Below are 14,593 nucleotides of genomic sequence, written 5' to 3' on the forward strand. Positions count from 1 at the left end.
AGAATGACCTATCTAAAATGTTTATACCTAGCAGAAGTGTAAAGTCCCCGCCCTCTTTTCTCTTAGAGCTTTTATGGGGAGCGCTTCGGGGAGGAGCAGGTAGAAGTCATTAAGGACTCCAACCCTGTAGATAAGTGCAAACTTGACCCCAATAAGGTTGGTGCTCCAAAGCCTCATCACCATGTCAAATTCATCCACAGCAAACCCGCCTGGTCATTTGACGACATTTTACTGTGCACAGGCCTTCATCCAGATCACGTACGTGGAGCCGTACTTCGACACTTACGAGATGAAAGACCGCATCACCTACTTCGACAAGAACTACAACTTGAGGCGCTTTGTGTACTGCACTCCTTTCACCTTGGACGGCCGGGCCCACGGGGACCTGCATGAGCAATTCAAACGCAAGACCATCCTTACCACATCACACGCCTTTCCTTACATCAAGACCAGGATCAACATCATTCACAAGGAGGAGGTAGGCCATGACTTAACAAGCAGTTAACTGGAAAAGACTTGGACAAGCTGAGAACTGAACAAAGATGAACAACTTTGTAAACAAGTATTTTTTGAAGGAGTTATTGTGAAACGTTAAAATGGTAAAAGGAAAATTATGTTTAATACATAACTTGATACATAAATTTAACTGCTTAAAGTTTATTTCCAAAAGGTACTTTTCTGACAAACTAGGCTCATTGGAACATGTATTGTAATTTTTTAGATATGACTGTAGTCTGTGACCCATGACAACCAACAACTGTCATTCTGTTGTGGAATTTCTTTACAGAAATAGGCAATTACAGATTAGAAAATACTGTTTTACTTGCAGTAAGTGAAATCTCTGGATGTTTTTCTATTTCCAGATTATTTCCACACCCATAGAGGTGGCGATAGAGGATATGCAGAAGAAGACGCAGGAGCTGGCTTTTGCCACCCACCAGGACCCTGCTGACGCCAAAATGCTGCAGATGGTTCTGCAGGGATCTGTGGGCACAACGGTAAACCAGGTCAGACATCAGCGAAACACACAACACTTCTTTTTATTTTATTCTATATCTGTTGATGCTCATATAGAAAACCCATTTTTAGGGTCCGTTGGAAGTGGCTCAGGTGTTCCTGTCAGAAATCCCAAGTGACCCAAAACTGTATCGACACCACAACAAGCTCCGTCTGTGCTTTAAGGACTTCACAAAGAGGTACTTTATGCTTCCAAACTCTGTTTGTTAGGATATTTCAGTTTTACGTTCCAACGTTTGTCCTGCCAAAGGTGCGAAGACGCCCTCCGGAAGAACAAGAGCCTGATCGGACCGGACCAGAAAGAGTACCAGAGGGAGCTGGAGCGGAACTACCACAGACTGAAGGAGGCGCTGCAGCCCCTCATCAACAGGAAGATCCCACAGCTTTACAAACCCGTCCTGCAGGTCAACTCGCACAGGTGAGAGAAGACATGTTGCCTGTCTGCGCTCACTTCTTTGTTTCGGTGGGTTTTTTTAAAACAGTGTTTTGTTTTTGTAATAATCATGCAGCAAACGGACAGCTTGATAAGGTAGCTCTGAAACTACACCTTGTGTTTTTGTGTCGTCATTTAGAGATTTTAGAGTTTTCTCAAGTAAAAAAAAACAGTTTGCAGCACTGCAGCCACCTTTAAAAACAGAGATTAACATGGAAATAGTGATGCTGCACACAAACACCCAAATATGAATGATTCTTTTATTGTGCATTTGGTAAAAAAAAAAATCACAATTACTAACACTTCTGCCATTTGATTTTGATATTTTAACAGCAGATACATGAAGTGCCTTGCCAAAGTATTCACACCGTTTGAACTTTTTGACACGTCATATTTCATTCTCGTTCTTCAATAGATTTGATTGAGATTTGATATTATAGGCCAACACAAAGTAATAGAAAACTGTGAAATTGAAAGGAAATTATATGTGGTTTTCAACTGAATCTGAAAAGTGTGGCGTATATCTGTGTTCACCCTCCTGTACTCTGATACGCTAAATAAAATTCTCTTCAAGTTGCCTAATTAGTATACAGAGTCCACCTGTGTGTTTATAAATCTTGCAGTTCTATGAAGATCAAAAAACTCTGGTTATAAGTTTCTGCAGAACACTGTTCCTAGTCAAAGTCCTACATTTAACACAACTGAGAATCTGTGGCAAGAGCTCTCAGAAGGAATAAGAAAACCATGCGTTTCTTTTCATCCACTTCACAGTTGTATATTTAGTGCTGGTCTATTGTATAAAATCCAAATAAAATACATCTTATGTATTTTATTTAATATTTTATTTTATTTAATATTTAAAAATATTCAAGGGTTGTAAATACTTTTGCAAGTCGCAAAATGCTGCCCAACCTCTCAAATCAAACTTTAAATGAAATCATCCAGCTCATCAGTAGTTAAAAGGAGCTGGTAATCCAGGAAAAAAGCGGGAAATTCTCTGAATTCCTCTTTTTTTCATTTTGCAGAGATTCCTTCAGCAGACTGAGTCTTCGCAAGCTTGACATTTGAAGATGGAGAGATTGCACTCAGTCACCCACACAAAGACTACAGAAATTTGCAATATTAATTTATTTTGAAGTGTAAATAGGAGTGTTTGTTACAAGCGAAGGAGCTCGGTACGTCATTCCAGTGTCTTAATTTGTTTCTAGACAAACGGTCACACAGTCTGCAAAGTGAACAAGGAGATCTTGAGGATCAGGAGTTGCTGTTTGTTGCTATGGGGATGATTTTCCCTCAGCTACCTTAAGAAACCCACACATTTAAACACTTGATACCAACAGAACCTTCAAGCTGTAAACCAGTGAATACGAAGAGTGCTCTGAGCCCCGGATAAGTGCCAAACCCCCTGCCCTCCTTTTTACAACCAACGTTTTTACAAGTATCCACAGAAAAAGGTACCACTTTAAAAGTCAAGGTGTTTATTTAATTCTGTACGATGTGTCAAAAAATAATGTATTCAATTTCATTTGTGCACTTTTTTTATTATAGCGTAGCAATGCATTTATGACTTGAAAGTTTATGTATTGGAGGGAGGCGAGGAAGAAAAAAATTTAAACATGGAAAAAGTTGTACCAGTATTTATCATAATGCTTTATTATTATTTTATGTTTAAGCAACATTTTAAAATTAGGTACTTAAAACATCCTTGTATAATTTTATGTAGTTTTGTTTTACTTTGAATATTTTACTAAATAAATATTTTAATGTTCAGATGGTGTGGGATTTCTTTTCTTGTAATGTACAAACCTATGTAAATAGTTTGGAATAAGATTGAAAATGTAATTTAATTCAAAAACTGAGACATATATACTCATTAGACAGTGACATTTGTCAAGCACTTATTTCTGTACATTTTAATCACGGCTTACAATAAAAATACAAACGATAAGATAGCTTTACAAAAACAGTTGTACTTGGTCTGGCTTACGACTTTCACCTGAATTACTAAAACTTTCATTTTAAAGCGACTTTTGACATTTGGTTCAGTAGCAACCAGTTCAGCTTAACTTTCTATTAATATGTTTGGTTGCAGCACTCTGAACAAACAGTTCTTCTGCACTTTTTATTATCCAGGATGTTTGATAATTGTCAAATCAGCAACTATAACATTTGCTATAAAAATAAATTTTTTGTATAATATTCAAATTTGAGAAACTAAATCAAACCAGAAATAAAACCCATTTAATTTTTATGTACTGGTATAAAATGTTTCTGATATGCTTAGACATGTACCTATATATACTTGGATATGTATTACTTAAGCTAAATTCCAGTTAAGCTGCTTTACGCAGGAGAAAACGACAATAAAGCGAAACTGGAGGTAAAAACTTTATTGCTTGTCTGCTTTCAACCCAAAGGTAATTACAGCTGGTATGGTCTACAGCTTCACACTTATCAAGGTTGCTCTCATCTTCTGAAGAAAATCTTCAAGCAAAGTACAGAGTATACGTCACAATATGAAGTTTTGTCTCACAATTAACTACAGGATGTCAAAAGGTTGCTGGATTATATGACAATTATGACAATTCTCATCCTTTTTCCCAGGGCAGATTTGAATTTGGTAAAAATATTTTCGCTGAAATATAACTGAACATGTGGGACACTTAGAGCTGTTAAGGGGAAAACACTAATAAAAGAAAGCAACTTGTGCAATGGGAGTAGCCTCAATTTCTTTTTCCATGTTATGACCAAGGTGCAGTGAGGTAGGTTGAGTGGACCCAAATCTTACATTTTTTTATTCATCACATAAGCAACTGATTTCTCATTCTCAGGTTTGCAGAAAAAATTGTCTAGTCTGGGAGTTCTTGTAGCTTCTTGTCCCTTATACAGTTTGTAAAAAAAAATGTGATTAGTTAGGTATTTTGAAGAAATCTAGGATAAAAGATTTTTGTCTGTGGTTATTACTGTTATGAGTGATACAGCAGGAATCATTTGGACTTTACAGGAGTTCTCAAAGTATCAAATAGCCTCTCCAGAAATAATTTCAAATTTTTTCTCTCAGACAGGAAGTGAATGTGTGATCAATTAAACATAACATTGCACAAAAAAAGGCTGGCTAATGGGCAGCTTTAACCATTTACTTTCCCTCAATTTACTACTAAACTCTGTAAAAGGCATAAAAGATAAAGGATTTTAAATTAAGAGTTGTGTTTTAAATTCTGGACATTACTGAAACTTTGACTATATAAAATGTGATATAAAAACCTGGTTTTCTAAACAGATTGCACACGGTTATTTTTGTATTTCTAATAGAAATATATTGTAAATATGTTTCAATACATCAAAAAAAAAAAAAGTGTCACTTATTGAAGGCAGCCCAAGCACAGTAATAAAAAAACAGCATACAAATGGGAGATTTGAGAAAAAAAAAATAAAGGGACAGTTTGAGAAAACACTGCATTGAAAAAGTATTTTGCAAATTCTGTCACATGGAGAGAAAAAAAAAATCTTTGATCTAAATAAAAGCTGTGCTGAAAAGTACTCTTGCCACCAACAACCCTTAGACTATTTTTGAAAGCCAGTGTCAAAAATACACCACTACAAACAACTAAATCTGTACAAAAAAGGCTTAAACATCCCTGATGTGTACAAAAAAAAAAAAACAAAAAACACAACAAGGAAACATTTTTCAGCTAGTTTTTATAGTGAGCCCCTGCTTTAGAGTAGAGTCAACTGGCCTTGGTCCTAAAGGAGGAGACTGCTGCAGGCAGAAACAAACTTTAGATGATGTGTTTAAATGGCAATGAATGTTTTTGGCACCAACAATTACAGATATGTGTGGGTACATTTATGTCTTGTGCTCATTTTAGTGTCAGGGCTCGGGCATCCTTTTGTAAAACAGCAGGTAGGGTGTGGATGAGGAGCACGTTTCAGGAGAACAGGCTCGCAGGAAGTCCTCCTCCACAAACAAACGCACTTCAGAGTCATCAAACAGCAGCCATTTCCCCTCATACTCCAGCAGGCTGGTTAAAGCTTGCTGCTCTGCTGCCTCCATCCCACCAGGGGGAGCCATCGGCGCATCTTCCGGCTCCTTTTTGAGTCCGCCAGCATTCTGGCTGGAGCTGCTTAGCGTCTTTCTCCGTTTAGATCCCTCCGCTGCATCACGGTTAGCTGCTTTGCTGCCGCTTCCCAGGTCGCAATTGGGCAAACTCCTCTGTCCCCCCAGGAGTCCAACGCCTCCCTCCAAAAGCTTTTTGCTCCCTGATTTAGTGCTAGCTAAACCCGCTCGCCGCTGCCCCCTTGTGCTCAGGCTGACCGACACCTCGCCATCGTCGAAGGTTGTGTTTTCGTCTGTCTGTGCTCCCTCTTTGCTTTCTTTTACATCCTCCTCAGTAACTTTTTCTTTCTTGGCCTGCAGCCAGACCTTTGCGTCTTTCAGATCGGACATGCGGATGTAGGTGGTGTAGTGGCCGCTGCTGATGGTGACACCGCTGTGCATGACCACAGCAAACAGTTCATACTGCTGCCCTGTAGCAGCCGATGGCTTTGTGCACCACTCGTTCAGAGACAAGGTGAGGGGCGTCTGTAAGGGAGTGTTGACTTTAGAGAGGCCTGCGTACGGATCCACCCTGCCAGGAAAACCAGGTTAGACACTGAACCTTAAGAGTTTTGGTTTTTACAAAGGATCGGTTTGTGAACTCACTCCAAGCTGCTGGCAGAGAAGCGCTTAAGGTGAATAGTGATGACTTCAGGAGTTTTGTCAAACAGCAGACTCCTTTCAGCCTCCGTGTAGTGATGACAGGTTTCACAGAAGTATTTATCTTCACCAACGATGCGCTCCACAGAGGCAAACTGAGAAATGGCCCACGTCAAGGTCTTCATCTCAGGCTTCGGGTCTGGAGAGACTGAAAAGATAAACCTTACTTGTTTTGTATTAAATTAGTTTCATTAACAAGTAACCATAAGTAGTAGTTTAAAATATCTCCTCTACATAACCAAAATTCTACTTCTCAAATTAATGGCAGAGTTATTTTTGGGAAATTTTGTTATTCCAATAAAGCAATCTTGAGAAATGCAAAAAGCTAAACTTGACTTTACAACAAACACAATCAGTGAAGAGAAAATGGCTGATGAGGCACACAGCATGCCTATGGAGCTGTGAAAATTTGGAAAGTTTCTTCTGTTTTTACTTTTCTGTCACAATTCAATATTTTCAATGCCTCACCTTCAAATAGATCCTCTGGACTCTTCGGCTGGTCGTCCAGTACCGGCACGCTGATGTCCTGGAAGTCCTCTCTCCGCTCTGTGAAGCTCTCACACTCCAGACAACGAGTCCTCAGCACCAGTCGGCCCTGGAACAGTTTCTCCATCAGGCCCAGAACGTCTGAGGCAAACAGAGAAACCTGGATCATGATCAGAGCTCTAACAAACATACTGGATTCAAGGCAGAAGTTGAATCTATTTTTCCCCAACAGTCATCAGTTTTTGACAGTGTGTTGCCTTACAGGCATTACTCAAACTTACTACATTTTCCCACATTACTCCCTCTACCTTCATTGCTCATCTCTTACCTTGCTGTTTCTCTATTTGACCTGTAGCTGACTTCCTTGCTACAGACTGTTGAGTGCTTTTCTGTTTTGGCTCCTCTGACGGTGTGTTCTCTGGCTCGGATTTGTTCTGAGGTTTTGGATTTGTAGAGCTGATCTTCCCGACGCTGCAGAACTTTGAGAAAATACTCGGCTGCTTCCCTGACGATCTCAGCCAACCCAGAGTACCTCTCTTCTTTCTTTTCCCACTTGTCTCTTTACTGGATGCTTTTTCATCTTTCTCTTCATCAGGATTCAGATTCTTCTTCTCCTCCTCTTCTTCCTCCTGCTGCTGCTCTCCCTCTTTACTTTGAGTGCTATCCACTGTGATATCACTGGAGGACTTCCTCTTGGAGCGAGTGAAGGGTTTGTTTCTACAGACATTTTCCTCAGTGGACTCAGACTTCTTAGACTTGGGCTTCTTCTTGGCATTTCCCACCTCTGTGTCGCTCTTCCTCTTTCCGCTGACTTCGTCCGTGGAAGCTCTGGATTCCGTCCCAGAGAAACTGGAATCCGAGGGAATGCCATTCTCCTTTTTAACGTCTCTGTCGTCGTCCTCCTTCCTCTCCAGCTCCTGCTCTTTTCTGATAGTGTCACAGGCCTCCTGAATGTATCCCAGGATGCATTGCAGAACCTCCTGAGCATCATGCTGGAGATAACCTTCATACATAGGGTTCAGCTGCCTGCAAAGCACAAAAACACAGTAAACACACAAAGTATTTTCACTATAAACGCATTTAAATATCAGAACAACAAATTTGGTTTAAATTTACTCATTCAGATCAACATTTGTTGTTTTTTTTGGTGCAAATACTTCAATCATCCTGTTCTACTTTTTCTCAGGTTAGCCTTTGAATAGCAGCAGCAGGATGACAGGACCTGATGGTGTGAAGTATTTTGCGAGGGGGCGTGGCCAGCTCTCCCTCGCTGAAGCCATTAGGGTTGAGCAGGAAGCTGGACTGCAGCTGCTCCACTGAGGTCATCAGGCTGCTGAAGCTCCCAAGGAGCTCGATGTGAGCTGGCACAGTCTCAGACACACACTCTGACTGCTGACTCTGAAGAAATAAGACCCAAGAGGTTTGTTGAATAAATGTTCTAGTTGCAACACACAATAGCTTTAGAAAAACACTGAAAGTGTGTATATATATATTAAAATCCAGATAAATGGTGTAATATTCTAAAAACAATTCTTTAAACAGTTTGCTTTGAACCAACCTCTTCATTTTTAACAGTTTCATCATTTGGTTTTTCTGGTCTTTTGGAAAGGTCATACAGGTTCTTGACCCCTTCTCTGAAGCCAGGGCAGTAATACAGAACCTGCAGGTGAAAAACACAATTCATTACATTTTAGCTCCATTTACACAGATTCCTAAAGCCCAACAGCCAATGAATACCCCAGACATGAACATGTGTAGGATGGCTTCCTTCCACAGTTCAATTGGTCTTTCCAAAACAATTGTCAGAGGCTATGAGTGCATGTGTGACTTAAATGTAGATTTAAAGAGCAGTCTTCAGCTATTATAAACAGCTTCTGCACACACAACAATTTAAAGAAAAGAATTATCAAGATTTTATCAATTAATCAAAATTTTGTGTTTCTGAAGATCTTTGGAAAATCTGGATGTTTTTTTAACAAATGCACTCTGTGGGTTTTCATAGTTCACAGTGACGTTCACCAAAGGTCTACTTTCTTGGTGATAAGCGTGCTTTGTGGGAAGGAATGACTGAAACAAAAGCCAGTTTTTGAAAATATTTTCTGCCATTTCTAAGTTTGTTTCAAGGAATGGAAGTGAAAAACAAAGATTGAAACTGGATTTGTGATGAAATAAAAAGAGATTTTATGTAAAAGCAGTTATACCAAAACAATTTTTATAAAGTGAAACATGTTTTTATGGGTCAATCAATATTTACCAAAACATAAATACTGAAACCTATGTTTCAGTATTTATACTGAAATCCATCTCATACTTTTACACATTTTTTGTACTTTTTTCTGTACATCCGATATCATTTCATTGTGAAGACGAGGCAAATTTCTTTATCTTTTGTTCTCTTTGAAAAGGAGAGGCATCTCACCTATTGTAAGCAACAAGTGAAATATGACACTGCAGCAACAGGCCCGCTGTGTGAATAGCTGTTACAGAAGGGATCACACAAGAATCCAACTGGGTGATAAAACGTCCACCGCTTGTCGTCTCTTCACTTCCAAACAATGCCTCTACAGATAAGCTACAATGGGGCAATCTAAGCACACAATGCATCATTCAGGAGAACACACTGCAAAGCAACCTCTTATCTCCAGCCTTAAGCCGTTCTATCTGAAAACACCCTTCTCTTCTTTTAGTGAATGAGAAACAATTTCATCTCTTTGCTTCTTTATGGGTTATTTTGTGCTGCCATGTGCAAAACCTCATTAAAGATTAGAAACCAGCAAGTATTTAGTAGAACTCCAGAACAAACTTAAAAACTAGTGAAGCAAAATAAACTTTTAGGGCACTAGTCAAATTATTCATTAAGATTCAGCAACAATATGTGACCTACAATATATTAAATACATTTCTGAAGATTTTTTGATTTATAGAACTTGAACTAAGAAGTAATCACCCACCTGCAAGATGCTGTTTAAGTAGCAGGTGTTGCCAAGGTTATTGAGACCCACAAAAGGCACCAAGTTCTCTTTCTTCTCACATGGGATTGGAAGGCCAGGTGAAGATGGGCAGGGGGCGGGGCCATACACCACCTGATCACAGCTGCAGCAGATTAGAAAACAAAACAGGAAATAGATTGTTTAATTTTCACAGTCATTGCTTAAATTATTCAAGGTTTTTTATATGGAATGAGAGCATAAACTATATATAACAGTAACAATATTATTATGTTTGCCAAAGTTTTTCCTCCAGTGTTCTGGGCCAAAAGTGTTATAAGTATCTGATAATTCAACAAATGTTTAAAACAGATTTTATTTCTATTGTGTAGCCCTAATTTAGAGTGGGAAGATATTATATGTTCTCCGTTTATCCACAGTTGAAAACCTCTTTGTGGTGTATACACAGAGGGTGTATACAATTCTAAAATGGAAAAGTCACTGTGAAAATGAATACAAAATTATAGGAAGAATCTAAACATAAAAAGCTGAAAAGTTTTTTGAAACCCAGTTTGATTTCAAACTGGCCAGCAAACTGAAGCTGCTGGATGTTTGTAGTTGTTGAGATTATCTACACAGAAAACAAATTGGAGAAACAAAACATACAGTGTTTCTTCTTCCTACAGGGATACAGTTCATATTTACGTGCCCATTTAAAATACCATTTTATACTATTTCTGTGACTAAATGTACATTTTTAGTACTAAAGAACCATTTCGTTTTTATTTACATAAACCTTAAGACTACTGAACCTAGACTGAGAAAACTTTGAACTGAATGAACAACAACATCTGGAAAATAAATATTTTAGAAAATGTTATTTTTCTTACACATTTAATTAATGATAAATGAAGATGTCAGTTTTGCAGAAGTTTAATTTCTACGATCTCTGTTGAAGTTGGCAAAAGTTATACTGAACATTGATGTTTTCTTAAATAGATAAAATTATTTCCAGCAACTAATGACTGCTGTTCCTACATGATTTATGACCCAAATTCTGTTTGTTCAGTTTTGCTTTTTTTAAAGTGTTCTATAAATAAACTTTGACTTGACTTTTTTTTTTTTTTGACAAAATGGACATTTGTCAACTGTTTATAAAACAAAAGTTGATTTGTGTACTGCTGACAAAACAAGTTAACATGGACTACTTTTAAAATATCAACATCTGTATCTCAGCGATTAACCGAGTGTTGTTCATAACATGAAAATGTGGTTGATTATTGCAAAGTCTGAAAAACAAACTACTCAACTACTACTACTCACAAACCCACCTGGCTGGAGAATCTTCTTCTTCTAGTGTTTTGGCCTCTTCTGCTTGAGGTTCGGAGAAATTCAGAGCTCGTTTTGTGTCCTTCTGGAAGAACTTTAAGGAAAGTTTGTTCCTCTTCACAGGACTCTCCTGTCCTGCTCCAGCATTCTCAGCCAGCAGACCTGACATCTTCGTTCTCCTTGGTATCTTACTGAGACCGAACAGCGCAACTCACTGGCGAAAAAGAGAATTACAAATTATATTTCAGTCGGCGCCATCAGAGCTCGACATGAACGAACGTAACTACGCACTTAAGTGTCAGCTCCTGTAATGTAATTTTGAGCTAAACAGTTCGAGTTCATCAGTTCAGACGGTTCTGGTTTATAGTGTAGTGTACAGTTACAAGTTCAGTATTATATAACATATAACCAAGCTAACGCTAACTTAATTATGCCTGTATAACCACCCCTCCACAACAACCAGAGACGAACCTCTGCCTCCCTATTTTTTTTTTACAAAATAGTAAAAACAAAGCAGTGTGCATTTAAAAACTCATTCCAAACTATTTGAACACAACACAGTACAAAAACTGGGTCGACATGGAACGGTGTTGTGAAGCAGTGGGAGGAGTAAACAGGCAGCACGCTGCCTTCAACTGCTTAATTCAAAACAACGAACTATCTTCATTCGAACAGTCAGAGGACACGTTTAAGTCTTACCTGAAGGACTCATTCCAGCTTCAGGTTAAATATATATTCCCAAATATACAGTCATTCAAACCATTTAGTCCGCTGTTTGACTATTCAGACCGTGCAAAGAGAAGTTGGCGCTTTTTCCTGCTCGAAGACACGTTGACCGTTTCTCCGCCGGTGAAGAATCGACACTGTCTGAAAATATCCGACAAAAATATCAAATAACGGTTGCATTTCATAATAAATGTAAACCATGCGAGCACATAAATCTTATAAATATGCACAAGATTTTGTAAAATTAGATAACGTGGAAAATTTACAGTCTAAAACGCAGGCTCATCTAAAGACACCTAAAACAACAAAATCATTCACCCTGTTGACGCCATGTTTGTAGTGTTTTCTGAAAGGCCAGCTAAGCTAAAAAGGAGAAAGAGAGTTTGGGGTTCCCATCAAAATAAAGGCTGACAAACAAAACAGCTGTTTGCTGAGAGGAGGAGATTTTATCAACAAACATAGACAATTTGGTTAGGTATACAATCCATTTTTGGATAATTGTGGTTACTTTAGGTATAGTTACGAATGCCGATCCAAAGTTGTTTGCTGTTTGCGATTTACAGCAAAAGTATTCGTATTTGGAAAAAACTATTTCAAAGTTGCATTATTATTTCTTGATATTGTGATAATATGTTGATTACATCACTTTCTACCTTTCCGTCATCACAATGTCCTGCAGTGCTTCTCAATTCTGGTCCTCAGGCCCCCCTGCCCTGCATGTTTTAGGTGTTTCCCTGCTGCCACACACCTGGATTAAATCTATGGGTGATTAACAGGCTTCTGCAGTACTTGATGCCTGCAGAAGAAGTCATGCAATCATTTGAATCAGCTGTTCTGGTATAGAGGCACATCTAAAACATGCAGAGCAGGGGGGCCTGAGGACTGGAATTGAGAAGCACTGATTACTGCAACCACGAATCTATAAAGGGCATACAGGGGTCTCAAACTCCAGTCCTCGAGGGCCGCAGTCCTGCAACTTTTAGATGTGCCTCTGCTGCACCACACCTGAACAGAATAATTAGGTCATTAAGGCTCTGGAAAACTGATCTACACAAGGAGGAGGTCATTAAATCATTTCATTCCAGTGTTTTGTATCTGTGGCACATCCAAAAACTGCAGGACTGTGGCCCTCGAGGACTGGAGTTTGAGACCCCTGTATGTGGCATAATGACATGTAAAATGTTAACTAAACGTCAACAACTTCGTGCTTTTATTTTGAAATCATAAATCCGTTTTCTACCTGCAAACCTGACATTATTATTGCTTCGGGAAGCTGTATGCTCCAAAACAATTATAATAACTGAACATATACCGTGTTTGTATCAGTTTAAATTATAAATGGTTTCATTATAAGTAAAGTTTTACATTCCTAAATTAAGAAAACGGTCCAGTCCCTAGGAATTATTAACAACGGTTGTACACAGTTTTAATTGACAGGGGGCGACATTATCCAGGAAATGTGACAGCAAACTATCCAGCAGCATCATCACCATCTTCACTGGACCATCTCCTCATCTGACAGTCACCAGGCTACTCCTTCATGATTTTAACGGTAAGATACAGTTTGTTTGTGCATTGCTTTCTGGGGGAAAACGTACATATATTGTGATCGCAGCAAGAGCTGTCTGTTTAATATCGTCTCACCTTAATAGTATCAGTTGCACTGTTTTGTTAAAAGGGCTACAGAATGTTAGTGCTGGCGTGGGTTTGTACGATGAGGGGAGTATCGTAGCACCTGAATGCTGCCACTAAAAAAGCGAAACGACAGGTGCGTCGTTGCACGGTGGGATTCAAACTGCGGGGACATTTTTTTCTTCATACGGCGATACTCGAGCTGGACGTTCCGTTTATTCTGCTGCTTCTGCTGCAGAGTGGATGCTTGGTCAGCAGCAAACATTGCATCAATGGAGCTGAGCTATACTGTTCCCGAGCTTCAAGAAACCCCTTGGTTATCAGGTGGTGTTGCAGCAAGGATGCAGATAATGGACGGTAGTAGTTTAGTCTAGTACTTCCTGTGAGACTAGCTGATATTCCCAAAGGTATCCTCAGTCTAATGCTCCAGAATAGGATGTCTCCTCAGTCTCGGGTTTTGGAGTGACTCTAATATAAATTTCATGACTGGTTCAGTGTGCAAAAATCTCACAAATGGAATAATTTCAAGGTATTTCATCCCAAATAACACAGCTACACTTTCTTCAAAATTTACTTGATTAATAAAGAAAGTAAATCAAGAGAATGATTTACCAAGCTGTAATCTGAGCTGGTTCAGAGCTCCTGTTTGGGGGGCCTAGACAGAATTTCTGTTTATACAGTTCAGGCGCAAGAATGTGTTGAAAAGACAACCTCTAGTCATGCAATCAACAAAACTGACCTTTATGGAAAATTGTCAAGAAAATACTTCAAAGAAAGCCATGCAAAGTTCTATTTGAAGAAACACATAAAGTCTAGGAAGAGAAGTTCTGTTCAGATGAGACCAAGACAAAAATGGTATTTGTTGAAAACTAATGCTGCACTTCCGCTTGAACAAGCTAATGTGAAACATGGTGGTGGCAGGATCATACTATGGGGAAGCATTGTTTTTAAAAGGAACTTGAATAGAGTTGATTAAAAGATGGATGGAGATGTATGCAGGGAAATAATTGAATAAAAACTGTTAGAAGCTGCAAAAGACTTGAGGTTTTGTTTTGAGCAGGACATGTACGATATAAGGTCCAAACTGAAATGGTTTTGATCAAAGAATATTCATTCATGTGTTAAAGAATCCAAGTCAAAGTGGCATTCATAGAGCCTTTTCATAAAGAACAAAAAGGAAATAAATTCAGCCTGCAAATCTGGTAGAAACATACTCTAAAGACCTGCAGCTGTAATGTCAGTGAATGCTTGTCCTAGAACCATGTCCCCTCCACTTCAAAAGTTTGC

The 14,593-nt window shown here is 38.8% G+C and overlaps 2 protein-coding genes across 25 annotated transcripts in view; one reads left to right on the forward strand and one right to left on the reverse strand.

Moving 5' to 3' along the window:
* Positions 1 to 3,220, forward strand: part of dock7 (dedicator of cytokinesis 7) — a 49,471-nt gene extending 46,251 nt beyond the window's left edge. For 22 of the 23 annotated variants that reach the window (XM_028028848.1, XM_028028851.1, XM_028028852.1 and 19 more), the window contains 6 exons: positions 67 to 156; positions 242 to 478; positions 864 to 1,007; positions 1,090 to 1,196; positions 1,268 to 1,435; positions 2,476 to 3,220. In XM_028028848.1, the coding sequence (XP_027884649.1) occupies positions 67 to 156; positions 242 to 478; positions 864 to 1,007; positions 1,090 to 1,196; positions 1,268 to 1,435; positions 2,476 to 2,518 (789 nt within the window). In that variant the 3' untranslated portion in view covers positions 2,519 to 3,220. Of the gene's footprint in view, positions 1 to 66; positions 157 to 241; positions 479 to 863; positions 1,008 to 1,089; positions 1,197 to 1,267; positions 1,436 to 1,526; positions 1,547 to 2,475 lie in introns of all 23 variants that reach the window. The other variant, XM_028028857.1, reaches the window with a different exon arrangement.
* A 605-nt stretch (positions 3,221 to 3,825) lies between these two features.
* usp1 (ubiquitin specific peptidase 1) lies at positions 3,826 to 11,972 on the reverse strand. 2 transcript variants are annotated; one of them, XM_028028873.1, is made up of 9 exons: positions 11,648 to 11,972; positions 10,951 to 11,162; positions 9,644 to 9,785; positions 8,251 to 8,352; positions 7,915 to 8,096; positions 7,021 to 7,718; positions 6,675 to 6,833; positions 6,153 to 6,354; positions 3,826 to 6,078 (listed from the first exon to the last, which is right to left on the reverse strand). In XM_028028873.1, exons 2-9 carry the CDS (start codon positions 11,115 to 11,117, stop codon positions 5,322 to 5,324), a joined length of 2,409 nt encoding a protein of 802 aa, XP_027884674.1. In that variant the 5' UTR covers positions 11,118 to 11,162; positions 11,648 to 11,972; the 3' UTR covers positions 3,826 to 5,321. The 2 variants fall into 2 exon arrangements, with proteins under 2 accessions (XP_027884674.1, XP_027884675.1); XM_028028874.1 differs by having other exon boundaries at positions 7,915 to 8,090; positions 11,648 to 11,815.
* Positions 11,973 to 14,593: the final 2,621 nt, after the last annotated feature.

This window comes from Xiphophorus couchianus, chromosome 9 (assembly GCF_001444195.1).
Source record: "Xiphophorus couchianus chromosome 9, X_couchianus-1.0, whole genome shotgun sequence".
NCBI lineage: Eukaryota > Metazoa > Chordata > Actinopteri > Cyprinodontiformes > Poeciliidae > Xiphophorus > Xiphophorus couchianus.

Excerpts from the sequence above, each read along its gene's own strand:
- usp1 (XM_028028873.1), bottom strand. The coding sequence starts at position 11,117 with ATGTCAGGTCTGCTGGCTGAGAATGCTGGAGCAGGACAGGAGAGTCCT. Across the intron at positions 8,097-8,250 it reads AAACTGTTAAAAATGAAGAG|CTTCAGAGTCAGCAGTCAGA; the intron begins GTTGGTTCAAAG and ends TGGGTCTTATTT. Across the intron at positions 6,355-6,674 it reads TCCAGAGGATCTATTTGAAG|TCTCTCCAGACCCGAAGCCT; the intron begins GTGAGGCATTGA and ends TTATCTTTTCAG.